The sequence below is a fragment of the Triturus cristatus genome, chromosome 3_1 (assembly GCF_964204655.1).
Source record: "Triturus cristatus chromosome 3_1, aTriCri1.1, whole genome shotgun sequence".
In the NCBI taxonomy this organism is placed as follows: Eukaryota; Metazoa; Chordata; class Amphibia; order Caudata; family Salamandridae; genus Triturus; species Triturus cristatus.
In genome coordinates, this window is record NC_140583.1 from 145,903,558 (window position 1) to 145,918,949 (window position 15,392).

At 43.8% G+C, this 15,392-nt stretch overlaps 1 protein-coding gene across 2 annotated transcripts in view; it reads left to right on the top strand.

The window, feature by feature from the left end:
- Window positions 1–15,392, top strand: part of SLC6A5 (solute carrier family 6 member 5) — a 284,699-nt gene that overhangs the window by 207,492 nt on the left and 61,815 nt on the right. For both annotated transcript variants that reach the window (XM_085643604.1, XM_085643605.1), the window contains exon 14: window positions 14,896–14,996. In XM_085643604.1, the coding sequence (XP_085499730.1) occupies window positions 14,896–14,996 (101 nt within the window). The remainder of the gene's footprint in view (window positions 1–14,895; window positions 14,997–15,392) is intronic.

The following is a 15,392-nucleotide window of genomic DNA, read 5'->3' on the forward strand; positions in this document are numbered from 1 at the left end:
GCAGTGGTGTTTGGGTAGTGTAGGGGGTCGTGCTGGGGGTGGTGTTTTAGGGTTTAGGGAAGTGCAGTGGTGTTCCGGTAGTGTAGGGGGTCGTGCTGAGGGTGGTGCTTTAGGGTTTAGGGCAGTGCAGTGGTGTTCGGGCAGTGTAGGGGGTCATGCTGGGGTGGTGTTTTAGGGTTTAGGGCAGTGCAGTGGTGTTCGGGCAGTGTAGGGGGTCATGCTGGGGGTGGTGTTTTAGGGTTTAGGGCAGTGCAGTGGTGTTCGGGCAGTGTACGGGGTCGTGCTGGGGGTGGTGTTCCAGGGTTTAGGGCAGTGCAGTGGTGGTCGGGCAGTGTAGGGGGTCGTGTAGGGGGTGGTGTTTCAGGGTTTAGGGGAGTGCAGTGGTGATCGGGCAGTGTAGGGGGTCATGCAGGAGGTGGTGTTTCAGGGTTTAATATGTGAGAAATGCTTGATCTGTTGCTATTTCTTTATGCCTTCATTGGTTATACATACATATATATATATATATATATATATATATATATATATATATATATTACCTACTGGCGGTCGCCAGTAGGTAGTTATAATTAGGACCCCTTTTCCATAGGAAATCCGCATCATTCTATTTTGAATAACTTTGGCGCCGGTCGACGAATCCTCGCGAATTTTTCAAAATAGGTGGGGCGCTACGCTCCGCTCCTACCCTGAAAGTCTCGGGGGGATTCGTCAAGCGGGGGCTGAGATAAAAGGGGGGTCCCAAAACACGTTTTTCCCATGCATTTTTCCATAGGACGTTTAGACAGGGCTACAGCCCGAACGGCTGAACAGATTTACTTGAAATTTGGCAGAGAGGTAGTCCTCAGGTCAAGGAAGTGCCTTTTGTAGGTTTGGTGTAAATCTGTTCGGTAGATTCTGAGAAAATAGCCTTTAAATCAATATATATATCTGAGCCAGCTTACGGTGCGCTTACGGTACGCTTACCGTACGCGTACGGTGGCGTGCGCGAGCGCGATTCTGATTGGCTCTTCGATCTTAGTAAACATTCGAATCGGCCGAAACCCGGAAGCGGCGGCCGCCATTTTCTCTCTCGCACTGAGAGTTAGATTGTAAAATAAAGTCAAAAATCATATAAAGGGGCTGTTTAGACAACTCCCACACACATAGCCATGTTGAGGGAGTCCCCAAAGACCCCCCAAGGGCAAAAATGCAATTTTTATTTTTTCGCTAATTTCGCCGATTACGCTTACCGTGCGCGTACGGTAAAAAAATGGAAATAAAAAAAACACTATCCACACTCACCCCACCCCCTGTGCTTTTGGTGGCCGAAGACCACCAAATGTACAGTGCATGGCTTATAAAAATTACGAAAAATTAAAATATTACCGTGCACGGAACGAACTGCGTTAAGTGGGCGCGCACGCCACGAATGGCGTAAAGTAACTTAGCATTTAAAAAACCGTACAAATTCACTGAAAAAACCATAGGTTTCACACACGTTATAGTTAGGAATTAGCATTTAAAAAACCTTGCAAATTCACTGAAAAAACCATAGGTTTCACACATGTTATAGTTAGCGGAAATTTTACTGATAAAAAACCAGTGAAATTCCCCCGTTATAGTTAGTGCTGGCAACTATAACTCACGCGACCGCAATCTTCTGCTGATGACATATGTGTCTTTATGAAAAAAAAATATTTGTAATATATGTATAGCTAAAAATGTATGGAAGAAGACATGGGCAAATAAGTGTCTAAATACAGTATTAGCATCAGCAGAGGATTGCGGTCGCGTGAGTTATAGTTGCCAGCACTAACTATAACGTATTTTGATTTTTTTTTCTTTGATTCTTTTCCCTTCTATTGAAAAGCAAGGAAAGATGAGAACCAAAACAAGGATTTTGAAAAGGTATTTTTGGTAAGGCACACATGAGCCGGCTTTATTACAGAAGTGAAATGCAAGTAAAATGCATCAATTAAAGTGTCCTTCAAAGAGTCACTCCCAGCAAAAGAAACCACATTTTGAACAGAAAAAAACAACCAACCTACATGTCCTTGAAATACAAACAAAAACTGACAAACCAGGCTACATTCATGAGCAGCTCACAAGTCAGGAGAATAGTATCTGGGGATGTGAGGCAGACCAGTTACTATGCAAAGAGATTCTTGATTTCATTAAAGAGACTATCGATGTGTTCTGCATTCTGATAGTTGTATAGCACACAACTGCTACTAGTGTGGCATTGTGGCACTCCTAAATGTCCGGCGAATACAGGCAGGTCTTTGCATAGATCTAAATATTTTCAATGCAATATTTTTTACTATTTTTACTATTGCCATTATTTTACTCTTGCATGTTTTTTTTTGCTATTTTAGTACGTTTTAGTAACCCTTTACCCGAGATTTCGGTATATTTTTCACATCATTTATGACATTTTCCCACAGATTTGTGAGAACTTTCTGCACATTTTAGAAACATTTGCTGCAGATTTGGGCTCTTTCTAGCTGTGCATCTGATGCCAAGACTGTCTCTTATGTCCCCTCTCCTTAACATGATCGGGGAGTACATTCACCTCTGCATGTGGTTTGAAATTGTTTAGGAGTTGTATAAACTTTTAAAAAGCCCAAAATTTGATATGTAGACAAAAATCTGCAATGAATGTTTGACATTTCACCCACATCAGTTAAAGGTGCAATAATACATATGTGTTCAGTTGAGGTCAACATCTTCTCCCTGCCGCCTGTCGTTCAGTGCACAATCATACAGCTGTTAGTTTCCCCATACTCCTCTACACTGGCCCTCATTCTACTCATCCTAGAAGTCCCCTGAGTTCGAATTACTGCACCCTTCGAATTTTTCTCCCAAGTGATTTTTGCCAGAAAAAACCTGGAGTCGTGCGTTTTAAAGCATGATATTCTGAAATGTGCACTTCGAATAAGGCAAAATGTGTGATATTAGAGTGTTATTCCTCATTTTGAGGTGCAGATGCAGTACCTAGAAAATGCTGCAAGCCACAGTGTTGTTATTTAGCAAGCTCATCATTACAGTGGCGAACAATGAAACACTAATAAAGCCCCTAGTATTTACTGCTGCTGTCTAGGTCAGATAGTGGCCCTGTCTCTGACATGGAAGGGCATTAATCGAAGGCAAGCGATTTCTCACACAACGCGCCGCCTGTCTTTCTGAGACTGACATCATTAATGTCACCTGTCATCAAGCCACCTGCCACGAAGAAGACCTGTGAAGAGTGCAGTTTGTGAAAGATACATCCTGCATGTCTGACTGAGAGAGAGAGAGTCGTGTGTCCCCCGGGAATGAGATATGAGAGCGAAAGAGGAAGAAGGAAAAATGCATATTTATAGCAGATCCTTTTAACATGAATTGTTTTTCCTCTGTTTTACAGAGTTCTTAAGACATTAAATTCACTGGAGCTTAATTGCCAGCAAGGGATTTTGTGCTATAATAGCTTTATGCATTTTTAATGTAAAATCACTTAAAATCAGATTGATTGAAAGACACTATCGGGGCCAATTATTTGGCATAATATCGAAACAGCCGCAATATCAAATTGTTCAATCAGCCATACATCTTTGAAGTGACTGCTATTGTGCATAAAAGAGCACGGAGAGCTTTGAGCATGATGCACTTGACTCTCAGCGTTTGTGGTTTGGCTGCAGCACAGATACAGAACTCTCAGCTGGGGATCTTCGCTGACAGATCTAAGGAGGCCTCTTAGGCTGCCATGATGCACACACGCAGATTGCACAAACTTTCTGTGCAGGGTGAAAGTTCATCCACCAGCTTCCATGGGCTTCCACGGACGGGAAATGGTGGCATGTCTTATTGACAATTATTTTAGATGTAAAATTGTATTTCTACAAAGGCACGGGTTGCAAAATGTAAAAAAAATAGTTGACAATGAGTTTAAATTAAAAATAAATAGCCATGGTCGGACATAAAGCCTATATAAAACTATTCTATTACTAGCGTGGCATGGGTCCCTATACATTGATTACAATGGGTCTGTCTGCCCCAGGATGGGTAGTAAAAGCTAGCATCTGCCCCAGGATGGGTAGTTAAAGCTAGCGTTGGAATTATTGGACTTCTCATTCTACTAGCCTAGGTGGCTATGTAAGACCTGCTCTAATGTTAGCCAAGTCCCTGGGCCAAATCATATTCTACCATTAAGCCAACCGCGCAGCAGTAGAGTCTTTCTTCAATGCCTACTATATGAGTGTTTAGAAAGGATGTGCAGTCAGTAGATCTGCTGATCTGTTACCTAGTGGGGACCATCGACAACTGCAGACCATATACAGAGAACCAAATAGAAAGAAAGCAAAGTAGAACATTACTCATGGGTTCATATGACAGAGATGAAAGAGGTGCAATGATCTAGTGATTGAATGAGTGAGGAGGAAGCACAGTGAAATGTAGGTTAGTAGGGTAAAGGGTGAAGTAGGTGTGAGGGAGTCTTCTTTCTTTGTAAAGGAAATTACACTTAATAGAAAATGGAAAAAAAGGAAATTAAGATTGTTAAATAGGAACAAGGTCAATACTGACTTGCAGATGGCTGGGTCTGAACTGAGGTGGCGAAGTGAGCTAAAGAACAATGATGGATTCAACCCAGATCTAATAAAGACTGTGGGTGAATGTATGAAAAGTTTCAGCGCTCCGTCCTTCATTTCCTTGTGTTTGCTTTGTTCGCCCTAAGTTGGCAGGGTATGCCCAGACGTGGATGCCTTGCTCACTTTGCCACTGGATTCATGCCAGCCTAGCTGATGAGCCCAAACTGGGCACAGGATTCTTGTTTCGGACCAGGGAAGATCTGTCTTGCCATTTCGAGCTGGACTGTACCCATGAGGAACAGGGTCAAGACTGATTTGCCTATGGCTGGGTCTGAACTTGGGTGGTGAAATGAGCTAAAGAACGATGATGGATTCAACTCAGATCTAATAGTGACTGGGGGTGAGTGTCTGAAAAGTTTCAGGCTGTGTCCATCATCTGCTTGTGTTTGCTTTATCTGCCCTGAATATATTTTTACACAAACTTCATTAAAAACAATTATTTGTAAAAAGAGATATAAAATGAAGGTAATAATGGTAAAGTATAAACATCCAATGGTATTTAATAGCTGAAATTTAGGATACGGTATGGAGCAGGGCCACACAGGTCTTTATTCCACTGCGCATTTCCCCGATGGCTTGGAGGCCATGGAGGCCGGTTTGAAAGACCAAGGTGCTTCTGGTGCCTCTATTACTTTGCCTAGCCCCCGTAATTAATTGTAGCAGGCAGAGGGGAGGTGCGAGAGAGAGAGAGAGAGAGAGAGAGAGGAGAGGGCAAGAGAGAGAAAGAGAAAGAGAGAGAGAGAGAGGGAGAGAGAGAGAATGGATGGATGAATGGAAAGCGAGGGATTGCATGGGGAAAGTAAGGGAGCGGAACTAGTTTTAGCATTTTTGCGGGGGCTGCTATTGGTTTCCCAGTCTGGTCTTGGCACAGAGTCAATGAGAAGGGCCTTGAGATCACACTCTTTTAACAGTGGCTTTGTCACCAGTACATCATAGTCATGGCTTCTCCGGCGTCCATTAATTCCTGTTATAGCTTGCTCTCTAATACAAAACATAAATACAAGCATTATGAGCCAGAAAATTTGAGCTACCTTTTCAAAGTGTGCATGGCTCGTGAAAACAGCTGAGGTTAAAAAGTGGAAATCCTCACTTCTACCAGAACAAAATTAATCAATTAAAACTTTGAATTTAGTAATGATTTGCATCCATGTTTCATGAGCTCATTCAAAGTCATTCAGGCTTGTCGCGTGTTGAAAAAATTATTTTATTGAATCTTTACAAGATATTCATACCAACGTAGCTAACGCCTTTCTTCCCTTCTCCCAAGACTTCTTCAGGGCTTTGTCCTCTCCCAAAGATATTTCACAGTAATCTGTTCACATTACATAATCCAAAGGATCCTTAATTTAAATTTTTGAAATCTTTGTTCATTTTAAAACAGGTATGCTCAGAGTCTGCAAATTTGTAGTCTGAATCCATGTCGGCAAATGAACCTAATCGATAATTCTCTATGTGTTTTCACCGTATCCGCGTTAAGAGTCCACAACCCGGATACGGTGAACACACATAGAGAATTACCTATTAGGTTAATGTGAACAGATTACTTTGAAATATCTTTTTGCAAAGTTTCAATAAAATACTTTTTTCAACACACGACAAGCCTGAACGACTTTGAATGAACTCATGAAACATGTAATTGATTAATTTTGTTCTGATCAGAAAATATAACACCTGTTTAATAATACATATTAGAACATTGGAATGTTGGTAGCTCCATTGAAAACAATGTAGTGCTCCGGGCTTATAATGGTTGGTATAAGCCCGGAGCTCCAACATTCCAATGTGTCTTTGTTCCCAGCTCTGGCTGTGAACAAAAGCTTCAGGGAACCTGAGGGGATTTCAATCCCCTCGCGCTCCCTGAAGGCTTTGTTTTGTTAGAACATTCTGCCCTCTAGTGGCAGAGTGTTCTAATAGCCTTATAGCCCTTCGTAGCAGGGCTATACCGGCTTTTAAAGTTCCTCTGCTTTGTTAAAGTCCCTCGCCTTCGGCTCGGGCCTTTAACGCTGCAGCGGGCCTTTAATAGCCGGTATAGCCTGCTACGGCGGGCTATAAGGCTATATTAGAACATTGGAATGTTGGAAGCTCCATTGAAAACAATGGAATGCTCCTGGCTTATAATATCTGGTATAAGCCCGGAGCTCCAACATTCCAATGTTTCTTTGTTCACAGCTCTGGCTGTGAACAAAGGCTTCAGGGAGCCTGAGGGGATGTGAATCCCCTCGCGCTCCCTGAAGGCTTTGTTTAATTTGCTAGAACATTCTGCCCTCTAGTGGCAGAATGTTCTAATAGCCTTATAGCCCTTCGTAGCAGGGCTATACCGGCTATTAAAGTCTCGCTGCTTTTTTAAAGTCCCTCGCCTTCAGCTCAGGCCTTTAACGCTGCAGCAGGCCTTTAATAGCCGGTATAGCCCACTACTGCGGGCTATAAGGCTATAGTGAGTGCTGATCTATTTTGATGTACAATGGGACTAATTCAGAGCTTAGTGGAGAGGGTACTCTGTCGCAATGGGGAGGGACTCCCTAATCATATGATTGTGGATTAACAACTACGAGCAGGTCAGATGGGGGACAGAGGAGAATTGGCGGATAGAATTCCTATTGAAAGGGGCGTCAGCAAAAGTTGTGTCTTGGCACCAACCTTTTTCACTCTTTATATTAACGGGGTAATTGAGCATTTGTACAACTGTAATAATGACTTCCCGAAACTGGGAGGTGAGAAAATTCCTGCCTTCCTTTTTGCCATCAATACCGTGTAATTAGCGAAAACTCTGGGTGGTCCTCAGATTCTGTTAGGAAAAGATTCTAGTTTGTTTGATTTGTAGGAGCTAGAAATTAAAACACTGGTCATGGCTATTAACCCGCACAGGTCCTTCAGAGGGGAAATATATATGCATGGTGTCCCTCTCCAGAGGGAATGAAGGAATTAGATTACCTCGGGGTTAGCCTTACAAATTCTCTATCATGGTCAGTGCAGACAATGAGAAGCAAGGCGCTTCTGCAACACAGGGCTGGGACTGTATTGAGGGCATTAACATTTTTTACCTATCGTCCGCATTGGAGGTTTATCATGCAAAAGCAGTTAGTGCAGCACTTTATTTAAGGTATATTTACAAAAGAAGTGACAGAGCGAGGCGTTAGGCCTTGTTGGCTGAACGCTGGGCTAAGCCACTTCTGAAACGCAGGTTTGCAGTGTATTTACAATAATACGGTGCAGCCTTGCATTTCTCCCTATGCTGGTGCTAAATTTGGCAGACTAGCACCAATGCAGGCACCTTAGCACCATAGTGTAAGGGTGCCTGCGTTGAGGGGAAGGATTGTTTATGTGCAGGAAGATGTGCCTTCCTGCTCATAAACAATCTGAAATGGCATTTTGTAACTTCTATGTGTGCTGCTTTGTGCAGCACAAATATAGTTTCAACTCGTCATTTCTTTTAATGATTGTTATGTGCAGAAAGGAACACCTTCTTGCACATATACAATAAATGGCGTTTTGTTGTTTCTATGTGTGCTGAATAACTCAGCACACAAGGAAACAGCAAAAACAAGGAGAAATAAAGCATTTCTCCTAGTTCCGCCAGGGTAAGACCAAGTTTACCCTGGTCCTAATGTTGGCGCTGCACCATATTTACGCCACCCTTGTAAATATGGGGCAGCGTCAAAATCAATGGGTGTTTCAGTGGAATTCCCACCACAACACCCATTGTCTGCCCCTTTCAGGCTAAGTATAGTGTGAAAGGGGGCCTTATTTACAAGGCAGCGTTAAGCCACGTTAAGTGGCTTATCGCTGCCTTGTTAATAAGGCAAAGCCCCCATTGCCACCACAACGTTAGGAAAAGTGACGTTGTGGTGGCAATAGGGTCTAGTAAATATGCCCCTTAGTGTTTTGGCAATCTATCCCAGTTGCCAACAATTGAGAATAGGTTCATTCAGTCTTACTGGCCTTACACAAAATGCTCTTTTGATTCTACTAAGACTAGATTTGGTGCAACAAAACATTGCATATATTGAAAACCTCAAACCCCTTTTGTATTGGCTAAGGCTGTGGCCAAGTAAAGATCTAGTCCAGAATCTACTATTGTTCAAGGAACTCAAAGACCTAGATATCCTGTCTTAAATCAATCAAGACCTGGTTCAGTAATGCTCTAGGCTGACCCATCCCTAAGTAGTAAGGGGATGATTGAACAATTGAAGATCATATTGGGCATTTATTATTAGTTAGCTTGTAAAGCGCCTGGTTACTCCAACGGAGTGTCCCCGCACTAGAACATCAATGAAAAACCCAGCGACATCCTGACCTAGCAACCTTCCTGTGCATAGGACTGACAGAACAATAGAAGTCAAGAATATTACTTCCGTCCACCAGAAGGGTGTCGGAAGTGCCGAGTTTTTAAATGTTTTCGGAACAAAGGCTAAGACACACAGGTCCTAAGATCCGCAGGCAGATCAATCCATGCCTTAGCTGCTAGGAAGCCAAAGGATCTCCCTCCAACTCGAACCTTCTGCACCCTGGGCACAATCACCCTAGCAGAGCCAAGCGATCTCAGATCCCGTGCGGGCCGATAAACTGTAAGAAGGGGGAGCAAGAATTGCGGTCCCTTCTGACTAAGGATCCTATGACCAAAGCATAAGGCCTTAAAAGTAACTCTGGTCTGAATTGGGAGCCAATGAAGTTTCTTCACAGCTTCCCCCACCGAGACCAGCCTAGGGATGTTCAAGATCAGCCAGGCTGCAGCATTTTGGACCTTCTGCAAGAGGTTCAAATTTCTAGCAGTCATCCCTAGGTACAGTATGTTGCAGTAATCAAGGCGAGATGTAACAAGAGCCTGTACAATAGTTCTTTTAGCATCAAGGGGGAGAAGGTCCAAAATTTTGCGTAGCATTTTAAGAATGCCAATGCAGGCTCCGGCCACAGCGGTAATCTGCTCAGAGAAGGACAGATTTTTATCGAACTATACTCCCAGATTCTTCACCTTTGCTTTCGGTGCCAGAGTAGGTCCTAGTTCCTCAGGTCACCAATGCTGTGACCAGAGAGAGGGCTGTTTTCCAACAACCATCACCTCTGTCTTCCCTGCATTCAGCTGGAGGCAGCTGTATCTTATCCAGTCCGCAAGCTCCCCCATGCAGACCTTAACATCAGATGCCAGTCCAGATTCCTTTTGCTCCAGGGTCACAACCAGCTGAGTGTCATCAGCATATTACACCAGCTTTATCCCATGCCTCAATACAATATCTGCCAGAGGGCGCATATAGATATTAAACAGGGTGGGGCTAACAGCCGAACCCTGCGGCACCCTCTGCAACAGAGGACAGACTCTGGAATTAAATGGATGTTGCAGAACCTGGAAGGATCTGTTCTGCAAGAAGTTTTTCATCCATTCCCATGTGCCACCGTCGACCCCGGCCTCCCGCAGCCTCTCAAGCAGGAGGCCGTGGGACACTGTGTCGAACGCAGCACTCAGGTCCAGACGGATCATAGCAGTAGTCCTTCCTTCATTGGTAGCAATTCTCGGCGCTTCTGCTGCCAAGAGAAGGGCTGACTCCGTTTCATTGGGGTGGCCTAAAGCCAGACTGGATATCGTGAAGAACCCGTCTCTCTTCCAGAAACATAGACAGTTGGCCGTCAAGATGTTTCTCCACAATTTTTGCTACATAGGTGAGCAGAGAGATCGGTCTCAGATTTTCAGGAAGACCGGGATCCAAAGGCGGTTTCTTCAGCAATGGGACCACCATAACGTGTTTCCAATTACTGGGAACTTGCCCCGTGCTAAAGGACATGTTTAGTAGTGAAGTGAGAACCGGGGCAATAGCTTTCTTCCCTTGCCGCAGAAATTTTGATGAACCGGGTCCAACGGTGACCCTGATTTCATGACCTCCATCAGCTTTAGAACCTCCCTTTTCATAGGAGGATGAAAGACAAACTTATCCTTGATCCGGGAGTGCTCCACGACAGGAGCGGGGACAAAATTCCGGCTACTTTCCAGAAAGGTGGCATATATTTTATCTATCTTAGCCATAAAATAGTCAACAACCTTATTACAGTGATCCGTAGAAGCAGGAAGTGCAGCAGTCACACGTTCCAGAGAGAGCAGTTATTTAACAACCTGAAAGATGTTCTTAGTGGAATTTTTAGCTAACTCAATTTGTTCTGTATAATATTCCCTCCGCACTCTCATAATCTGATGGTGGTAAAGCTTCAAAGCCCCTAGATGCTTCTGCGTGTTTTCATCCAGGTAGCTCTTCCTCCACTGGCATTCAAGGCGCTTACAACCGGATTTCAATTGCGCCAGGTCTTCTGAAAACCATTTCGCTGAAGCTGTCAGATGCGTGCTTTTACATGGTTTCAGTGGTATCAGGGAGTCCACAGCCTCCGTAAACCAGCAGGATATTAAGTTATCAGCTATCTGGGTATCGACCCCTAAATCAGGTGTACTACAGGCCAGTGCCTCCTCAAAGGAGTCCTGAGTTAACGCTGGCCATTTCCGAACCATCATGGGCTCAGACCACTTTCCCTGCTTGCATAGGGCCTTTCCAGGGGTCAGATCCTGAAAGGGAGTATATAATGGTCGGACCAAGCTACAGGGACTGGTAACGTGGCATCTAACTGTGTACAATTCGTAAAGATATTATTTAATGCATGGCCCCTATTGTGTGTGGGAGTATGGACAAATTGATTAAGGCCGATGCCTGGAGTCCTAGGGTCAGCTCCGCAGATTCTTTACTTTTTTTATCTTCTAAATGAAGATTCAGATCACCCAAGAGAATGAAATTGGGGTAGCGAATAGCATGGGGGTATAGTATTTCCAAAAAGCTCATCAATAAAAGCTCTCCCTGGGCCAGGGGGACTGTAGATAAGAAGCCCTACAATCAATTTTGTACTAGTGATAGTCAGATTAAAAAAGCTAGACATCGGTAGTTTATACATTTAAGCTGAAATTCTTTCCTGAATATCACAGCAAGGCCCCCCCCCCCCCCCCGACCAGACCTATCCACCCTAAGGATAGCGTAGACTTCGGGTAGGGCGTCCAGGATATCCGGGGCGAACGTATCATTAAGCCAGGTTTCAACTAGAAATAGCCTAGCCGGTTTTTGGTCCATTAGAAGATCATAGATTTCTAAACTATGTGTGCTAAGCGATCTGCAATTAAGGGAAAGACAGAGTAAGGGGACGCTAGCTGTTCTCAATGCTTCCCTTCTACTTCTTACTTCCCCACCCAATGTCGGCAGAAAGTCACAGTTCTTACAGTCTCTTCGCCCGCTATCGGCCACCATAGAGTGAAGACAAACAGTGTCTCCAAAACTTCTAAGGGCCAACAATTCCTCAAATGAATACACATTCCTGAGCTTGACAAAATAACCAGGGGTCCTGGCCCCTGGAGCCGTACAGCAGGGCCGGACTGGCCATAGCGGGCACCGGGCAATGCCCTGGTGCGCCGCACGGGTGGGGGACGGTTTTGGCCCTCTGGGGGACGTTTTTGCAGCATAGCTGCAAAATCGGCCCTGTAACAAAATCGTCCGAAAACCGGCCCTGGCAAAGAACTCGGTGGGACCCCCAAGCCCCGGGGGTGAGAGGGGGGTGGCCGAGCACTTTGCCAGGGCCGGTTTTGGTTCCCAGTCCGGCCCTGCCATCCAGTCACGGACCGGCGCAGACGGTCTTGCCTTAGGCGTGCCTGTGGCGTGCCAGCGGCGCACTCGCAGCGCGCATCCGCTGCGGGCCCGCTTGAGCATGTGCCTAAATAGTGTATGCGCTGGGAGCACTAGACCGTTCCAGCACCACCACACTCGGCGCCGGAAGTAAGGGCAACGAAAATGATGCCGAGGGTACGTCGCAGTGCCCTCCGCTCAAACAGCACAAGCCACGGCGGACCAGGGCGAGAGTACCCTCGGTGAATCTAGGAGCCAGCAAGCGGTAAGCAGCCCCCCTCTCTTCCCCCACTGTACCAACAACTGTGCAGCAAAAATGCAATTAAAAGGATTAAAAAGGTATTTTTAAAATCAGGGTTAAAAACTAGTAACAAGGCAAACGAATAGCAGTAACCAAATGATACAGCGCTAGCGAGGACAGCGCAAAGGACTCACAGATGTCCGCATTTGTCAGCAATAAGTGTTTTCTAAAGCCTTCGTTAGGCACTGACAAAAAAAAAATTCTTGATGTAAAATGCTCACCGCTTTTTGAAGAGTTTCTTGATAAGTTTGAGCCACGCAAAGCAATAGCTTTAGATTTGAAATTTCAATATTGTATTCATTCTCTGGTACTCCCAGTTAAGAATAGCCGCAAATTGTGCTTTTCCTCTTGAAACTGTTGCACACTTTATGTTTTTTTTCCCAGTGTATGCTGTTATAAGGAAATCTTGGTTGGTTCCTGTGTGTAGAAAGTTGGAAGTGAGCAACCTTTTAAATGCCCTTAGTATTTTAACAACAGAAAATACTGATTTATTTGTGTGTCCAGTGGCCTGATAGCAGCACAAAGCTTGGAGGTTAAGACAAGCTGTGTGTGGAGTAAACGTTCATTTAAGATGATTTTGAAGGATTGTGTTGTGATATTATGATGATTAATATATATGATTCTGACACATTTTAATGTGCTTTAGGTGGTCCAGAAGTAGCTTGAAGTTTTTTTAATGTTCCCTAGGACTTGTATGACTAGATTTAGTTTTGGTATGCGATTTGTGATAAGATTAATTGAATTGTATATACTGTTGGTCTAGATCTATTCCCACCATATTCTATTTATATCTATTTTGTTTTTAAACAACTGCTGCTAATGTAAATATTTTTTATTGATACTTGAGTTGCGACTTTTGCACAATTGTTCTGTACACTCTACTTGTATTTTTGATGGATATTTGAAACTGTGTTTTTATGAAGATTTTTGATGGCCACAACTGGCCGAAATAAATATTCAATACTCAATACCTACTGTGCCAATGGTGATGGAGTACCTTCTAACCCAAGTCTCAGTCCGCCTGCCCCATGAAAAGGTGGGAGTACCTCCAGGTTTACATTCATAGACTAAAATATAGGTCATAATTTTATTTTTGTCCAAACCAGACTCCTACTTTGAAAGCTTAATTAAAATACATTTTAGAACATTGTAAAAGCTTGATGGTTGCTTCATGTTTATGGAGCTGTCTGTCAAACGTTTGCTAAATAGACAGGAACCACCATGACGACAGTTCCTGTCAATGTATAGAGAGGTCTGCAGGGCCGGTGAACATCTCTGAGGGCCATATTATCAAGGAACAGCGATAACATTATCGCCGCTTTAGCGTCAGGAAACTGCCGCTAAAACGGCGATAATGGGCTCGATAATATGCCCTCTTGAATTCCCATAGAAGCCCAGGTTCACACCAGAACCTGGGCTTCTATGGGAATTCACAAGGGCATATTATTGAGCCCATTATCGCTGCTTTAGCTGCAGTTTCCTGCCAATAAAGCGGCGATAATGTTATCGTCCTTCCTTGGTAATATGGCCTCATATTTAGTAGACAATGTAAAGGCAGGGTGGCCAACATAAAGTTCTGTGCTTCCCTGTCTGCCTTTACTCAGTGCATAATTTGTGGCAGTGGTTTCAGGTGTTTGGCACCAGCTCCTAATTTTCAATACCGGCACTTATGGCTGTCTGCCACATGGTGGCTCTGTTTGCCTGATTTAGAGATGAGCACAACACAGTTGTTTATTAATTCAAAATACATTCCAAATGAGCAGTACTTTGCGTCCAAGCTATTCTTATAGCTTTGGGGTCTGGAACACTCTGAATTGTCACACTTGTAGAAGTATGGTTATTAGACATTGTGTTGATACTGTCGTTGGCAGCACTGGCAGGGACAATGGGTAACGCAAGCTGCGGAAGCCTCCGGATGAGGGCCCTGCCACTTATTATTATACAAACTAAGCACTGCCTTTACTCCATCTGCCAAACCCTAAATATGGCCCTTAGTTCTAACCTTCGGTTTAGCCATATATTGGGCACTTATTTGCACATTACTTTACTTCCTTATGCCTCAAATTTCAAAAAGACATAATAAAAAATTAAATAAAAATAAGAGCAACTTTAGAGTGCATTGTCCCTTTCATACATTTTCTCCACTCCTCCATATCCCATCCTGGGGTTTGTAACCTAACCTCACACACATTACTTTCTACACAACCTCATTTTGAAATGGACCTGCTACGATAACAACAAAAAATCTCAAGTAATCGTTCTATTGTTTCTCAAAGCTAAACAGAGCTGCCACAAATACCGAAAAAAAAGATACATACAAACCCTTACGTGTTGTGTCTGTTCATTCCAGGGCTACAGAGATTTTGTGAAGATATCGAAATGATGATTGGATTCCAGCCCAGCAAATTCTGGAGAATCTGTTGGGCTTTTGTGACCCCAACGATTTTAACAGTAAGTACCTGACCAATGTGCCATTGTCACACTTCCTAGAGAACCACATTTTTCCCCAGTGATTTCTCAGCAGTAGGTTAGACAAATTGCTTCTGATGTCACAGCGCTGTAATGGTAAATTTACCCTGATCTCTTGGATAACATTCCAAGGGTTTCCTGTAACTTTCACACACTTTGTGACTTTGATGTATCCCTATAGTTGTTGTTGTTGTGTAGTAGTAGTATTGTATAGACAAATAAATATTTACCAGTGCTGTAGCCAGTGGAGAAATGAGAATCCATGAGCAGCCCGGACTGTGTCCCCCTCCAGCGGCTCTGCATACTGTGAGCATGAGTTGTGTAAAGGTGGTGTAGGGACAAGACATTCCTTACAAGTTGGTTTGAAGGAGATGCCGC